Raw genomic sequence first — 17909 nt, forward strand, 5'->3', positions numbered from 1 at the left:
TAATGTGAAGCATTTTCAAGCTAATTATTCAAGATTATTTTATTGTCATGTAATAAAACAAATATATTACACAAAATTGCATTTAGTTTGCCAAAAGCGATTTGCCATCAGCAGAAATTGCACAGCGCCTCTTACAATCAGAGAAAGAGAAGCAAGAGAGTCGCTGAGAGCCCATGAATTCATCTCCAGTGCTCCCACAGCCTCTGCATCCAAACTATTATCGGCCACCCGAGCTCCCGATCCAAACCTTTGACGTGATCAGGAAGCCTTCCGTACTGAAGGCCTTTTGGGAGCCCTTCCCTCAGCATCCTCTCGCCTCACAGTTCCAATACATGGTACCCTTTCAGACAGTCTCCAGCCGTCCACTCCCTGGCGCAAGTCCTTTGACCATAGTTTCCTGAGCCCACAGCCTACGTGGGTCCCTTGCCTCGAGCCGCCAGCAGCTCGCCGCCAGGGCGTTCTTCAATCACTGAGTCCCTCGCTGGTCACCATCCCACAGGATCATCTCCTCTGCTGCTCCTTCTCAGGCGGAGGGTGGTCACCCTATTTTCTGGTGCCCTGCCCCAATCCTGTGCTTCCCTGAGTCTGTAACCCCTTGCTAAACACATGCGCCACCATGTTGGGCCCAGACCCCGAGGTCGCTGAATTTTAAAATCAAACACCATCAGATCTTTTATCAGCCTGTTTAAAGCCTGTACAGAGCCATGGGAGTCAGACCCGGTGATGCGCTAGACCTCCACTCTCCACTCTCCCACGCCTGAGGCAGTGCTGCCATGGCAGCAGCTCCAGGACTGCAGCCATTTTTTTCAATTCATACTGGTGGAACTGTGGAATGAAATCCCATTCTCTAATTGCAGGATATTGAAATATGGGCGACTGTCATATGAAATCTCAGAACCAAAAAGCACAGTGAATGAAGCCAGACGAGAAGGGGAGGCAAAAGGCAATGATGCTTTACTCGACCTCAATCCTGAAAATGTTGTGTTCTACGTTGGTGGCTACCCTTCCGATTTCACCGTAAGTACAAAGTGTTTCTACCCCCACCTCCCCGCTGTAGTGTTGTGTCAATCTTCAAGAAGAAAATCGTCCCATCTTTGTTAGAAGATCTCAGCGCTTTACAGCACTGAATTGTTTTGCTAATGTTTCACCTGATGTGAGGTCCCCTCTAGTGGTTAATGTAGGGGATGTCAGTTCTGTAATAAAAATGCTGGAGGAACTCAGGGTCAATAGGAGGTGTCAGAATAAAGACTGAGGAGTCCATGCCAACAAAACGTGTTAATTGGATATACTAAGAGGGAAGGTGAGAATTGATTCTGGCTCTGTGAAAGGAGACAGAGGGAAGAGGGGAGAGACAGAGCTGGGGGGGGCAGGCGATGGAGGAAGTGGGAGGGGGTTTAACAGAAATCGGAGAAGTTGATATTAATATTATTCGGTAAAAGTTAGTTCTGCAATAATTGGGACTGCGAATGCTCAAATTTGAGCAGAGGACAATCTGCCAGAGGAGCTCAGTGGGAGAAATAGAATGGTCGCTGTTTTGGGTCGGAACCTTTCAACAGTCTTGTACGTTATCCCTCAAATTCTTAATCCCTAAAACCAAAAGATGGAAAACAAATTATCTAATATTCAGAGCAGTAATTGCATGTAATAAATATTCTTAGTCTTCTTGGCAAGTTATAAGTACAGAAGAAATAGGAACAGCAGTAGGCCATTCATCCCATCAAGCCTGCTCTGCCTTTCAATAAGATTATGGCTGATCTCCACCTACCTGCCTTTTCCTCCATATCCCTTAATTCCCCAACTATTCAAAACTCTATCCAACATTGTCTTAAAGATGTTTACTGAGGTCGCCTCCACTGCTAGAGGTCTACAGAAGCACCACCCTCTTGGAAAAACAGTTCCTTCTCATCTCCATCCTAAATCTACTACCCTGAATCTTGAAGCTACGTCCCTAGTTCGTGTCTCCCCCACCAATGGAAATGACTTACTTCCCTCTATCATATCTATGCCTTTCATAATTTTATGTTTCTACAAGATCCCTTTTCATTCTTCTGAATTCCATTGAGTACAGTTCCAGATGATGCAACTATTCTGAACAGTTAGTGAATTGACTGTTCAGGGATCACTTCCAGGAGGCAATCTTTCACAGTTCAGGCTTCATATCTGCCACAGGATATCCCTCAAAAAGAGTGCGAGTTCATCATTGTTCCAACCACACTTCCTCACATCGCCCCCCCCCCCCCACCCCCAATGATTGCCTTCATTTCAGTGGTAAAGACCAATTTGGATTCTAGCCCACCTGTTGAAATAGATGTGCATTTGCTTTCCAGCCTGAGGCTGCTCCAGATTGGAGGGAAAAGCGGCTGTCTCTCCCCCTCCCCCTCCCCATGTCCCTAACCCCTTCTTCACCCATGGAAAAAGCACCAAGATCCTTGAAACCAGCCTGAATATGCCTGGGATTGTCTGATCTCGGAAGCTTAGCAGGCTCAGGACTGGCCAGTACTTGGAGGGGAGACCGCCTAGGAACACCAGGTGCTGGAGGTTTCTGTGAGAGGCGTTGATCAAAGTGGCGACTCTGTCTGCCTTATGGTAGACAAAAGTTAAAGAATTTCATGTATGTTACATTCTAAATGTAGTATTACATGACAATAATGGAACCTTTACCAAAATGGGATGTAGATAGTAAACAGGAGAAATCACAGTAACAAATACTGTGATGTCATTCAAAAGCTCACGGTCATTGACCTGAAACTTTAAATGTTTGTCTGATAGCAGAGTATTTCCAGCACCTTGTTTGCAATACTGCAATTAGTTCAAATTGAGGAGAAATTACCCATTCTTCTGTTAATCCCTTTATTGTCCAATTTATTCCTTTCGTCATATTCTCCCGGCCTACCACTTGCTGTTAGAGACTGTGCAAACGTAAATGGATACAGAGTCCTTGTTTTCCGATGTTCTTGCTAATGCCTTCTAGAAGTAAATACAGTAAAAATCCCCATTATCCAGAATTCAAGCAACTGGCAAAAAAAATTGCAGAAAAAAGAGGTAAAAAATATAAAATTGGCGCCCCTAGCAGTTAGTTCACCAATCATGCACCACGCAATTTCAAGCAACAAGAACATTCACTTAAATTTAAATTTAGACATACAGTTAGATAACAGGCCATTTCGGCCCATAAGGTCCTGCCACCCGATTCACCAACCCCCCACCCCCCCCCCACCCCGTACATTTCAAATGGCAGGATAAAACCAGGGACTCCGGTTTTATCCCACTTATCTGGCATCTCCCAATCCTGTGGGTTTTAATGTATATTGTTTCTAGAAGTAAGCGTAAGTAGATTGATATTAATGACCCCAGGTTGAAACTGTCCCAATTCACAGACACTGCTGTCTCTTTCCAGCCTCCTGAATCGATCCGCTACCCCAACTTTCAAGGGTGCATCGAACTTGGTACTCTGAATGAAGAAGTCATCAGTCTCTACAATCTAGTCCAGACAATCAGTCTGAATACTACGGCTGATGAACCTTGCAGGAGGTGAGAGGAGATACAGTGGGGCCATCCTCGTGACTGTTAATACTTCCTGCCTGTTCGGGCTGCCCATATCACTACTTGCCCCCGTTGCATGGGTCAGGTGTCATTCTGTGGCAAACAGAGGATAGAGTGGGCCATTTGCCTTTTTCTCCTCCAACATGGTACAATGTCTGTGAAAATTTAATTAAGAGTGAGCAGGCCAAACAGAGGCAGTTGTGAAAATATTTACTCTTCCCCCCCTGGAACACTGTAATGTGATAACATTATGTTTGGTGTTGAACTCTAGTTAAAGGTTACTTTTATTATCATGTAATAATACATTAAAAATGTAACATACTTCAACTTTTGACTGCCTTAAGGCAAACAAAGTCACCAAAAGCATTGCCCAGTGCCTCCGAACAATAAGAGAAAGAGAAGCAAAGGAGAGTCCCTTCAGAGACATTGAGTGTTTGCGGATTCACCTCCAGCTCTCCCACAACCTCTGCAGCCAGACAAGACACCAGTTTAAGCCAGAGTTCCAGTACAGTGAGGTAACCTTCGGTGCCGAGGCCCTTCAGGAGCCCTTCTTGCCCCTCAGCATTCTCGAATCCCAGTTCCAATATCTGGTTCCCATGAGCCAGTCCTCAGCAGCCTGCAGTCCGGGTGAGTCCCTTGACCGCAATTTGCCAACAGCCGCAGTCTTTGTGGATCCTTGAGCCACTGAGCCCCTCACTGGTCTGCCATCATGGACACCATTCTGTAGGGATGTCTCCATCGCTGCTCCTCAACGGGGGCGTTCTCACCGTCTCTGGTGCCTCGCGCTGGTCTACTGATCTCCCAGAGTTGCAAACCCTCATGGCCTGCTACTGAACACAGGTGCTGCCATCTTTTAAAAAAAAAACTTTTGGCTCCTTAATGGACCTTTTAAAGCCTGTATGGAGCCTTCAATATTAGGACTGGGTGATAGGACCCTGCGATTCTGCTCCCGCTCACTGAGTGCGTACCAGTCAAATCATTATTCTTCTTACTGAGACTCGTTCTATTATGGCTTTGGTTACAAAGTCTTTACTTGCAACAGAAATGGAGCCCATTAAATCAACCAGATCCAAGGACGTTCTCATCAATCCCATTCCTGCACCGTTGGGAGTTCCTCTTCAGGCTCTTGTACCTGAAGGCAACAGTGAGAAGAGGGCATGGCCTGGGTGGTGAAGGTCCTTGAAGATAGAGGCTGCTTTCAGAGTAGCCAAGAAAAATCGGATCCCAAGAGCAAATATTTCCAGCTTTGATTTTAATTAATGATTCTGTGTGTCTTCTTACAGATATAAATCTACTCAAGGAGCAGACAGTGACAGTTCTTACTTTGATGGCACTGGTTACGTCAAAATCCGAATGTCCGATTCATTTTCTTCGGTGTCTCGGTTTGAGCAAGAAGTTCGAATTACTTCATATAACGGAATCCTCCTCTTCATGAAGGATCAGGTGAGTCCAGGTGCTTTTTTTTCCCCCTGGTTGGATTGAAGTATCTTGTCAAAGCCTTTCCATCACACACAATCAGACCTCCTGGCGTGTGTACTCAGCCCCCCCGTGTTGTTTTCTTCAGAATGCTCCATTGTGTTTGAATTGAATTGAACAGCTTTCCTGCAGCCTCAGTAGGTGGTGGGAACAGCGATAAGGCCACTGTGCAAATAACATGGAATCTGGAAAAAGCAATCCAGAGGCATGCTGCCTCCAAGTTGAGTACTTGACCGTGCTTAAATATCAGGGCCCCAAAATTAGCAGGTAAGGATTTTCTTTGAGGCCACTTTATGTTATCATTGCACACTTATGTGGCTATAATGAGCACGTTTTGCAGAAAAGAAAACTGAGCATTTAAAATGAATTAAAATATATTTGAAAGAAGTTCTGTATTAGGTAAACTTTCAGGGAGAGGCCCTCCCCATACCTTCATTCAAATCAGAAATTTGCTGAATGTCAGAAGGCTTCAATGACATTAAAAAATCAGCAAACTGGAAATGCTGGAAATCTGGAATAAAAATAAAACGGTAGAGACTCTGGTCTGGCACGTGAGAGAGGGGGAAGCCAAGTTAATTCTTCGAGACAATGATCATAGGAGATTGGTGGGACAAAGAGAATGAGAGGGTGAGACAAGGGCTGCCCTGGTGATTGCAGTGTGAAACTAATTAATAAATGAATGTGGGCAGGGAGATCGAAAAAAGAGACCAAAGGACATGTCAATGCTGTGAACTGTAGGTCTAGAATATACCCGTGCCGGTTTTCTTCCGGCCTGGTGTCTCTCAGGTGATGTTGCTGAATTCTGAATCTGAAAGGAGAATTCTGGCAACGTCCAGCCTATGAGACAATGTCCCAGGAGGGAAAAACTGAGTTGTTATCATGGAGACTAACCCCATTGTGACCTTGCATTTACCGTTCAGTCTAGAACAGCCATTCTCAAACTATTTTCAGCTATGGCCCACCCCTCGGACTCTGCTCAAGGTTTATGGGCCTCCTTCCCTGTAAAGAATTCAAATTTTGGTTTCTTCCTGTAATGGAGAGGCAGCGTCCACCACCTGGTGGCACTGCTGCTGTCGGACTCTGGCTTTACCTTACTCTTAATTTAGTCTATGTGTAGTCTGAGTCCAGCGTGTTCTTTGAATGAAGTGATAGGAGAAGGTATTCGGTTCAACAGTCAATTTATTACACAGCACAAGAATAAAACTTAACAGAGCTCTGGGTCACTCATTAGTTCATAGGTCACCTGCACAGTGAGCTACTCCCCAAGACTGACCCCTATTGTCCAGTTGGTTCAGTTTATATAGGTCAACCTTATCATACAGAACAAAAGTTGGCTTCCTTTGCTAGATTTCATTATCATACAGAACAAAAGTTGTCTTCCTTTGCTAGATCTTTTTGCATAAGGGTTATCACAAGTCATCTCCTGTTTTGCAGATATCTGGGGTTTAGCGCTCCCATCTTAATCCTCCAGGCCAGACTATCCTGTTGTTTTGATCAGAAATTAATTCATCCCCAGATATTTCTAATCACCATTCTGTTCCTGTCTGGCCAATTTCTGCTGTTCTCTTTAACACCTCCTCCTGCCTTAATCTTCCTCCTAGACTGGTTTTCCATTCCCTTTGTTTCTTGCAGGCCATTCTTTGTTCTGGTCTGGCCTGTGTCTCCTGTGCTACTCACCACCTCCTTCAGTTTGAGCATTCCTCCTAAATCATTTTATGCATTTCCTCTCCCTGTATTTGGGAGCAGACAATTTTGCTCAGCCAACTTTGCTCCATGCTGTGATTGCCACTTAATCACATTCCTCTTTTTCCCTGAACCATGCAGTACATATAAACTTATTAATTAATCATTTCTTTCATAATGTTTTAACCCCTAGATTCCAACAGTCCCCCTTTTGGTCTCATGAAAATGAGACCAACCACCAGTTAACTTATGGGACCAAGACCTCAGGAGTTTTTGCAAGGACCTGCATCTCCGACCCCTTGTTAAACTTAACCTCACAAACTTGGCCATTATGAACACACTTCAGTCCAGTGGGGGCCCCAACACAGTGTTCAGGAATGTCAGTCCAATCCGCAAAGTACTGTTTCGGTTCGTTATGGGCCTCCCAGGCTGACCACAAACACTTTGTACAGTTGTTTCCTTCTCCAGATGCTTCAAGGGCTAGGAACAACATCACCCATAGTCCCCACATAGTGTCCATCACAGCGCCCTAAATTCTGTTGACTTCAATATAGAAATATCACTTCAAATACTGAAATACAGTCACCGTAATCCAATAGTCTCTTTAAAGGGACCGTTCAAAAAGTTCTTAGTCTGTGGTTTCTTCACAGAGTCCCAGTCATCTCTGTTCGAATCTGTTCCAGTGTCCGTATCGGTGGGTCCGTTGCTGGACACTGACTCCAATGATACCACGTCTCGCCTTTTCCCTGTAGTCGAACCGCGTGGGACGTCCTCTCCGCCACTCTGTAGGGTCCTGTCCACCTGGGCTCCGACCACTTTCTCTTGATGACCTTTAGCAGAACCCACTCCGCGACTGATGGTATCGGTGTTGTCCCTTTTCTGTTGGGACTTGTGACCTGTTGTGAAAAATCTGACACCAGAGCCATTAGTTTATCATAATAAAGCTTGCATCCCATTGAACTTACCTCATTCTTCGTAGTTTCCGGTCCCGGAAACTGGTGCCTCGTTTGTAGTTCATATGGAGTAAATCCTGTCACAGAACTTACCGAACTCCTTATTGACATTAATGCCAGGGGCAACGCATCCACCCAATTTAGTTTGGTCCGTGCCTGTACTTTCCCGATCTTACCTTTTATTGTTTGGTTCATCCTCTCCACTTTCCCTTGGGATTGTGGATGGTACACCGTTCCAAAGGCATGTTTCAATCCCAACATCGCTTCTACCTCCTGTACATCGTTATTCTTAAAATGACTTCCATTATCGGACCTAATTTTTCTAGGAAATCCGTGTCTCGGAATATACTGGTTGATCAGGAATTTACATACCATCCTTGCATCTTCTCTTTTGGCAGGGAGTGCCTCCGGCCACCCTGTGAACACATCTACTGCTACTAAGAGGTATCGATAGCCACTTACCCTCTCAATCATGTCCGTATAATCAAGTACAATTTCCTGCCCTGGTAACTTAGGTAACGGGAACTGTCCTTCATGTGGCTTTACAGTCGCCTTGACATTGAAAGTTATACATACCTCACACTCTCTAATATGGTTCTCCACCATCGCCGGCAGGAAGGGGTGCCACCAATGTATCAAATACCTTATCATCTGCTTCTTTCCACAGTGTGTTAGCCCATGCGCCTCCTCGAGGAGGGGTTTCATGAGTCCAGATGGTAAAACTGGCCTCCCGTCTGTCGATCTCCATAGTCCTTGATCCTCGGTTGCCCCCCTTTCCTCCCATACCATCCTTTCCTGAGGTGATGCCTTTGCTTGTTCCTGTATTATTACTTCTACCCTACACGGTGGTAATAAGTCATGTGCTGTTCTGTCTGCCTGTATCATAATAAACTGAGGGCCGTATCCTGCTGCCCTTTTTAGCGGCCATGTCCGCTTCCTGATTTCCCTGAGCCACCATCGTATCTGTTCTATCATGTCCTTTACATTTAAGAACTGCTAATGCCCTTGGTTTCAGGAGGGCCTCAGCCAGTTTCCTAACGTCCTTCTCGTGTTTAATTGGGGTCATTGCTGCTGTTAAAAACCCACTTCTAATCCATTGACTAAGCTCAACCTGTATTGTCCCTACCACATATGCCGAGTCTGTATATATATTGACCTCCTTCCCTTCTGCCCATTCTAATGCTGCTATCATTCCCTGTAGTTCTGCGAGTTGTGCTGACTCCTTTCCTCTCACTGTCCCTGTAATGATTTCTTCAAATCCTCCTGTAGTTTTTCGTACCACCGCATAGGCAGCTTTCAATCCATCTGTGGGGTGTCTGTAACAACACCCATCTACAACACCCATCTGTAAACAAGGTTTCATCTGGTTCTCTTAAGGGTGTAGCCTGTAAGTCAGGTCTTATTTTAATATCCTTTACTACCCTCTTCTCACAACAGTGTGGTTCTCCCTCTCCCATATTGTCTGCCATGTTAATGCCTTCATGGGTAAATGTAACATTTGGAGCATTCAGGATCTTTTCTAGTCTCGACTGCCTTAGTGAAGTTATTGTAAATGCTGTCGAGCTCACAAATGCTACAATACTATGTGTTGTTAATACCATCAGGCCATGTCCCATTACTATGTGTGCCACCTTTTGTAGAATCTTTGCTACTCCCGCTGCATGTCTCGTACATGGTGGGTGTCTGTCTTCCGTCGGGTCTAGTGTGATACTCACATACATGAGCACACATCTTCCACCCCCTTTTTTCTGAAAAAGAACACCATCAATTGTGTGTGCTTTTTCAGAAACATCCAAAAAGAAAGGTAGTTTATAATTTGGAATCGCCAAATCTATAGCTGTTGTAAGAGCTTGCTTCAATAGAATAAAACTCATCTCAGCCTATGCAGTCCAATCAAGTGTAGCTCCCAGATTCCTCATCCCCTGCTCATTCACCAAAGTTCGTAGTGGATGTGTCAACTCACCATACGATGGGATAAACTGCCTACTATAACCTGACAAACCCAAAAACGAAAGCATTTCCTTAACTGTCTTTGGTTTTGGATGATGTAGGATCGCTGTTCGATGTGCAGGGGAAATCCCTGTGCCTTTCGCTGAGACCATTCTACCTAAAAAGGTGACCACCTGTCTGCAGCATTGCAGCTTTGAGCGAGAGACTTTAAAGCCTGCCTTGAACAGCTGCACTAGCAAGAGACAGGTGGCCTCCAAACAGGAATTATGATCAGGTGCTGCTAATAGGATGTCATCTACATACTGGATCAGAACTACCCCACCTGGCAGTGCTAGCCCCCCCAGCTGTTCTTTCAAAACCTGATTGAAAATCCCTGGGGATAAGATAAAGCCCTGCAGGAGTCAAGTATACCGCAACTTTCTACCTCTATACGTGAATGAAAACACATCTCTTAATGGTTCTGCCAGCGGCAAGCAAAAGAAAACATTCGCTAAATCTATGCAAGAGAACCACTTGTGGTTAGGGGTTAAAGCAGTCATGGCAGTATATGGGTTTGGTACTGGAACTGTGGGTGTACTCACAATACCATTGATGCGCCTTAAGTCATGGGCCATCCGATATTTGCCCGTGTCTTGTTTAGGAACAGGTAAAATGGGTTTATTCCAACTAGAATGCGAATGTTCCAACACCCCTGAATACATAAGGCCATCAATGGTCTCTGCCAAACCTTCCTCAGCTTCAGGTTTGTGGGGATACTGCATCTGCCAAATAGGGGTGTAATCTGACAGTTCGAAGGTTATGGGATCAACCTGCTGACAAAAACCCACATCTGCTGCTCCCACTGACCACAGGTTCTCAGGGAGAGAATCTAGCATAGGGGCCGAGTCGGGGTGATCCATCTTCTCTCTACCATGAAAGCGTTCAATCTGTCTATGCTCAAGGAGGACTTGATCATATGTTGGAGACAAAATTTTGTATGCCTGACCAGATGAGGAGAACTGCACTGTCGGTATTTGGGTGTCAGACCAGTCACTAAGGGACCTCAAGTTCCGACACATCGGTCCCAAATCTTTTGCCTGATGAGTAGTGCCAATTGCAAGGGTGACATGAGGAATGGCCTCACCTGCCATCTCATACCATTCCAGCTGTTCAGATGTCAGTGCCACCGCAGCGGCCACTCCCTCCTTTCCTATCACTATGTAGTCCGAATTAATTTCCCATTGCCTGCCCTCTACCTCTTCATAAAAGGCATGCTGATACATTTCATCCCCATCCCTATCGTAAAAGAGGGTCATATGGGGAGGGTCCGAGGGAGGGGTATACGGGTGTAACGTCTGGATCCACGGCTTCCATTGATTATAAAGTTTTAGCAGCCCTCCCTTCTGAGGGTCCTCTGGTTGCAACAACCCCCAGTAAATGTCAGCCCATTGTCCCTCAGACACGGATCCTCCAGCTGCCGCCAACAACATCTGAGAACTGGAATGCAGTGTAGTTAATGAACAGTTCATAGAATATCCATTTGGAAAGGTGACCTCTATTCCGCTGGGTCCACAAAGGATCGATGCTCCGCACCTGACCAGTAGGTCTCTGCCCAAAAGATTGGTAGGGCACCTGGCTGACAAAATGTATTGATGTGTAAAAGTCTGTCCCGCCACAGAAGTGACTAGTGGTGTAGAAAACGGCAGATTTTCTGGTGTACCCGAGAACCCTATCAGCTGGACGCTAGAGGATGATGTTTTAGCTTGAAACTCAGCGCCAGTGAGTGTTGAAAATCTGGTTCCCGTATCCACTAAAAAGGATACTTCCATGTCCATTACTTTAATCTGCAGGAAAGGGTCTGCCAACCTAGCCTACTCGTGGGTGCTCGGCCTCCGACACTGTGGGCAATATTGCTCCTCCTCTATCAGCAAAGGGAATTGTCTCTTCGGAGCTAAAGCCGCATGGGGTGCCTGATGTTCCAGGGGTGGCACTGACGATCTCTGGGGCTGGACCCAATGCTCATTTTGTGGTGGTCCATATCCCCTTCCCCCAGTGTCCTGAGGACCCCAAACTAGGGGGCAGTCTCTCTTCCAGTGTCCTGGCTGACCACATACAAAACATACGGCTGGCTGCATTCGTGGAGCACCCCGACCTCTCCCTCTTACTCAGAATCCCCCCATTGGACCTCCCATTCTGGCCACATAGGTGGGACCCGGTGCCCAATATGGGGCCGGGTGCCAACTCATATTATTCCCTTGTGGTGGCTGCGTTGGCTGCTGAATCATCTGGTTCACACCCTTTGAGGAATTCTTTTTTGCCTCGTTTGCCTTTTTTCTAGCCTCTTCCAATTGAAGCTTAAGGAGTTGCACTTGTGCCGACTCCATAGTATGTTTGTCCTCCTTTTGCTTAGCCCTGTAACGTTTCATGTGATGGGTCAAATGTTTTTCCCATTGCTCACTCGAGCAGCCAGGAATATCAGGGTTATTCTCTAATGCCTCCCTAACTACAGCTGGCAGTCCACTCGTTACTGCAGCCCTAAAGAGTGTAGTCTGCAAGGGATCTGTGGCTGGGTGTACTCCTGCTTTATCAGTCCAACTCTCCCTACACTGACTCAAAAAAGTCGAGATCTCCTCATCCTCCTTTATGGAAAAGGTCAGGGACTGCATGACACCGGGGGGAACGGGCAACTTATCTCTCATTGCCCCTCCTACTGCCGTAGCATGGTTGGCAAATGGCTCGGCATCGAGGCACCTAGTGATTCCTGCGATCATTTCTACCTGCTGTATCTCCCACAGCCCAAGCTGTTTACCCAATAATGCTCTCCAATCCCCTATGGCTATCTTATGTCCCATCGTATATTGGCAGAACTTTCCCATCCACGCTCCACCTCCCTCAGTCGGAGGTGGCATTTTATCCAAAATACAATTCATGTCAGTGAATGAGAAGGGTTGATACCTCTCCCCAATTTGCGGACCCTTATAAATTAGCGGCATCTGTCTATACCTTTCTGGAAGCCGTACTTCCTCCCTGTCCCGCAACGCATATCCCAAAGGGGAACGAGGGTAATCCTGACTCTGTCTTCTATGTGTGATCATGCTTCCCCTGATCGTGACTGGCTGTTCCTCCTCTTCATTCTCAACACTCACACTAGCTAGATCAGTATCCTCGTTCTGCTCTCTCTCCCGTTCCCATCTGACACTCGCTGGGTCATTTCCCTTCCTATTCTCCTCTTGTCCCAGTTCTCTCTCATCTGTACTTCCCAAGCCCCTACTATTTTTCCTTACTGCACATCTATCGTTCTGTACTTCGTGCACCCACTCTTTTGTTTCCTCCACTCTCTCCTGTGCAACTCTCTTCAGTCTCTCCTTCGCCTCATGTAGTTCTGGACCTGTTAACTCAGTGACATTCACTATTCCCTCACTTATCTGCATCGCTGGCATTTGGGGAATAGGATAAGGTGGTGGCAATGTCTCCGGTAACTCTGGATATAACGGGGCTGACGGCTTCACCTCCCCCGTATTCTCCTTAGTGTTATGGGATCCCTGTTTAATATCATGTTGAAGGTTCGCTTCCACAGCCATGCAAGCCAATGTCATAATGTGTAAATCTGCCCTTCTCTGTTCCTTCACTTCTCTCTGTTGTTTAAACCTTCTTCTATTCCATATAGATCCTTGTCCTTTTGCCTCATGTTCCTGTACCTCCTTGGCTGCTTCCCTCTCTGCTTCTCCTAAGTACAGTACCAGCCGGATTTTTTCAAACCCTCGTGGTACCTTCCCCTGATTTTGCAGCTCTCTCCATATCTGTTCGTACCGTGCCATAGCCTGTACCTCCTCTCCCTTCGGTAATCCTCCCAGTAATTGATTCCTTGTTTTCTCCCACTGTCGGTTTACAGATGGGGGAACCCCTCTGTCTCCCCCGAGCTCTTGCCCTACATCCCTATTTACTCCTTCCATCTCCGTTCTGATCTTTAACCCTTTAGACTTCGTACTTCACTGGGTCTCTCCCCTGGTAGGATTTTGACACCCTGCAATCTACTTCGTCCCTTCCCACGTTATTATAAACACCAGCAGCACACTACACACGATCCTTAAACAAATACTTATTATAAAATATTATGATACACTAGACGATTCCTAAACAGATACTTAACCACTATAGAAGCAAATAACTATAAAACAATACACCTTATACAGATACTGATTATACACTACTATGGTATACGATCCTTAATCAAATACTTATTACACACTATAAAAACAAATAACCATCACAATGCACCTTATACAGATACTTATACACTACTATGGTACACGATCCTTAATCAAATACTTATTACACACTATAGAAGCAAATAACCATCACCATACACCTTATTCTAATTGGCCAAGTGTCTAAAGCTATCTCTCGAGATCGCTACGAGGGGACTCCAACCCCGTTCTACTAGGAGGACTCCAACCCCGTTCTACTAGGAGGACTCCAACCCCCTTTCTACTAGGAGGACTCCAACCCCCTTTTTACTACAGGGGACTCCAACCCCGTTCTACTAGGAGGACTCCAACCCCCTTCTACTACAGGGGACTCCAACCCCGTTCTACTAGGAGGACTCCAACCCCCTTCTACTACAGGGGACTCCAACCCCGTTCTACTACAGGGGACTCCAACCCCGTTCTACTACAGGGGACTCCAACCCCGTTCTACTACAGGGGACTCCAACCCCGTTCTACTACAGGGGACTCCAACCCCGTTCTACTACAGGGGACTCCAACCCCGTTCTACTAGGGGGACTCCAACCCCCTTTTGTTTTATTCTTTGGCTTTAACGAGGGCTTTTGCAGAGTAGTGACAACACACAATTTATCTTTGCCAATAGCAGAACTTCGTTAAAACAGGCGTCTGCTTACCTCCCTTTGTAGGATGGTCACTTGTTGTTATCACCACACCACAATCGACCGGTGTTTCGTATCTTTTTCTTCCGTCACCTCTCCATCTTCATCACGTCGGGGTCACCAAATTGTCGGACTCTGGCTTTACCTTACTCTTAATTTAGTCTATGTGTAGTCTGAGTCCAGCGTGTTCTTTGAATGAAGTGATAGGAGAAGGTATTCGGTTCAACAGTCAATTTATTACACAGCACAAGAATAAAACTTAACAGAGCTCTGGGTCACTCATTAGTTCATAGGTCACCTGCACAGTGAGCTACTCCCCAAGACTGACCCCTATTGTCCAGTTGGCTCAGTTTATATAGATCAACCTTATCATACAGAACAAAAGTTGGCTTCCTTTGCTAGATTTCATTATCATACAGAACAAAAGTTGTCTTCCTTTGCTAGATCTTTTTGCATAAGGGTTATCACAAGTCATCTCCTGTTTTGCAGATATCTGGGGTTTAGCGCTCCCATCTTAATCCTCCAGGCCTGACTATCCTGTTGTTTTGATCAGAAATTAATTCATCCCCAGATATTTCTAATCACCATTCTGTTCCTGTCTGGCCAATTTCTGCTGTTCTCTTTAACACCTCCTCCTGTCTTAATCTTCCTCCTAGACTGGTTTTCCATTCCCTTTGTTTCTTGCAGGCCATTCTTTGTTCTGGTCTGGCCTGTGTCTCCTGTGCTACTCACCACCTCCTTCAGTTTGAGCATTCCTCCTAAATCATTTTATGCATTTCCTCTCCCTGTATTTGGGAGCAGACAATTTTGCTCAGCCAACTTTGCTCCATGCTGTGATTGCCACTTAATCACATTCCTCTTTTTCCCTGAACCATGCAGTACATATAAACTTATTAATTAATCATTTCTTTCATAATGTTTTAACCCCTAGATTCCAACACTGCACTCCTGTTCAGAGGACACACTACCTGCCAATCAAGGTCGAAGACTTACCCCCAAACCATCAAGGTGACCCTAGTGATTGGGCCACCTAAATCACCAGGTGCTGCAGTCCAGGCAGCCTGCCCAGACTCAGCCCTGACCTTCACCTAATTGGCCCAGATGAATCACCTCAGCTGACCCCTGCTGAGCCCCTCCACTTGGCTTCGAGCCATTGGGCACAGCAGACAACGGGGCCCAGACTGCCCCAATTGATTGCCCCCCCTCCCCATGGTCTGGTTCTTAACCTGTGGGTCCCACATGAACCCGAACAACACTTACATACTTCTCCCTTACAGGCTACATTAAAAATATTTAGGTTATGTGAGGTGAAAAGATAACGTCTTTTACTTAAATGTGCTGTGGTCCTCGTTGGGGGGGGGGGGTGGCTTTAGGGGCCCCATTGAGAATGACTGGTCTAGAAGGCCATAATGTACCCAAAGAAGGAGGCGCAATTCCTCATTGGAACAGCGCGTGTGGCCAGAAGTAGGACTGGGAGTGGAATGGCAAATTAAAGAGACAGGAAACTGGAAGATCGGGACTTGGGGTTCTGCAAAATGGTCACCCAATTAGCATTCAATTTATCTCATGCAGAGGAGACCACATCATGATCAGTGGATGCAGTACACTGGATTGGGAGAAGGGAAAGTGAATTAGCTGTTTCATCTGTTGGGTACCTGGATGGTGGGAAGGAAAGAGGCACAAAAACCATTGTATCTATGATGCATGATTCTAAGAAGGGAAGATCCTGGTGGGGATCGAAGACCAGAATGAAAGATGTAGTCAAGTGAGCTGTTGGAATCTGTGGCTTTGGAATGAATGCAGGTCACTTATCTGACCCCTGTGATAGAGAAATCCAGAAGGGGTGGGAAGTGTCAGAGGTAGACCGTGTGAAAGTGAGAACAGGTAATTGAAGCAAAATAATTAAAGTGCAGCAAGCATCACCAGTTCATTCATCATGTACCAGAAACGAGCTGAGGGAGGGCCGCGAGTAGGACACTTTCAAGTTTCTGGAGTAAAACATGGAAGCCTGTAGGCACAGTGGTTGAAGTAAAAACACAAAGCTGGAGAAACTCAGCAGGTCAAATGGTGTACTTTATATGGCAAAGATAGAGGTACATAACCAATGTTTTGGAAGGGTTAAAGCCCAATTATTGGTTATGTATCCTTGTCTTTGCTACATAAAGTACACTGTTTGACTAGCTGAGTTTGACCAGCATTGTGTTTTCACCTCTTCCAAGTATCTCTGTGATATAAAACATAAGAAATTGGCCATGCATCCTGCTCTGCCATTCAATAGGATCATGGCTGAGAGGCAGCTCACATCTGGAATATATACTTGATACTTTTTTGTGTTATCTTACCGCTGCGTTATCTCATTGAATCCCCTAGTACATCGAACTACTGTAATATGTATTGGGAGATGCTCTTTGGGAGAGAGAGTCAGGATACATTCTGATGAACCAGGAAAACTAGCAAGGGGCCCAATGTGTGTAGAGGCTGCTGCTGTTTCGGCAGAAAACTGGTCTTGGAAGGACCTGCAGCAGTGTGTCCGCACAGGCTGGTCTATTATCCATTGGATCCTTTCTCACGCTACAGATGCTGTCATGGGGAACAGATGCTTCAGTCTGGCTCTTGATGTTGTTTTGTCAGAAGTGCTGCTCTCAGATAAGGTGTGCTTAAGCACCGTGCCATGAATTGAACTCAGGAATTAGCCACTTCAGCGTCAGGATGGTGACATTTGATTAATCATTGGGTGCCAGACCATCAAATGCACCCATAACTGTCATGACCTTTGTTTGAATTGTTTGTTTCCTTCTCTCTGATCAAAAAAAAAGACATTATTCTTCTGTAGCCATTTCTGACTTTGCATGAAAGCTTGAGCCATAAATATATTGTTTGGATTTTATTTCATTAGAGCATTGTACTTCTCATCACCCCAGCATCCATCTAAACCAGTGGTTCTCATCCTTTTTTTCCATTCACATACCATCTTAATCCCTTACTATTGGATTGGATGCCTTAGGTGCTCTGTGATTAGTTAAGAGATTATTCAAGGTGGTATGTGAGTGGGGGAAAAAAGGTTGAGGCCCATTGGTCCAAGCCAACCCAAACATTTCGACGCCCCTGCCTTTTCCTTAAGCATTAAGCTAAAATAGAGCTTCGGAGTTCAGAAAAAAAAGAAAGAGGATTTTTCACTTGCACTGTGCCTTCCAGGATAAATATAGAAAATGTAAAACCAAAAAAAGAATAACACTCATTGTTTCTGGCTACATCTAAATTGTATCTTCCTTTATGTAGGAAAAATTTATTTGTTTAGCCATTGAAAATGGGAAGCTTGTGCTGTTCGTTGATTTAAATAAACATCTTACCGAGGAGCGTGACAGCAGTCCGAGTCAAAGCACCATCAGTGATGGAATGTCACACCAGGTAACTGTTATGTAATTAAGAGCCACAGCTGA

At 45.5% G+C, this 17909-nt stretch overlaps 1 protein-coding gene across 2 annotated transcripts in view; it reads left to right on the plus strand.

The window, feature by feature from the left end:
* lama5 (laminin, alpha 5) overlaps positions 1 to 17909 on the plus strand; it is a 247739-nt gene that overhangs the window by 208623 nt on the left and 21207 nt on the right. For both annotated transcript variants that reach the window (XM_069884131.1, XM_069884132.1), the window contains 4 exons: positions 858 to 1017; positions 3398 to 3531; positions 4827 to 4986; positions 17749 to 17877. In XM_069884131.1, coding sequence (XP_069740232.1) covers positions 858 to 1017; positions 3398 to 3531; positions 4827 to 4986; positions 17749 to 17877 — 583 coding nt within the window. The remainder of the gene's footprint in view (positions 1 to 857; positions 1018 to 3397; positions 3532 to 4826; positions 4987 to 17748; positions 17878 to 17909) is intronic.

The sequence above is a fragment of the Narcine bancroftii genome, chromosome 6 (assembly GCF_036971445.1).
Source record: "Narcine bancroftii isolate sNarBan1 chromosome 6, sNarBan1.hap1, whole genome shotgun sequence".
NCBI classification, from domain to species: Eukaryota; Metazoa; Chordata; class Chondrichthyes; order Torpediniformes; family Narcinidae; genus Narcine; species Narcine bancroftii.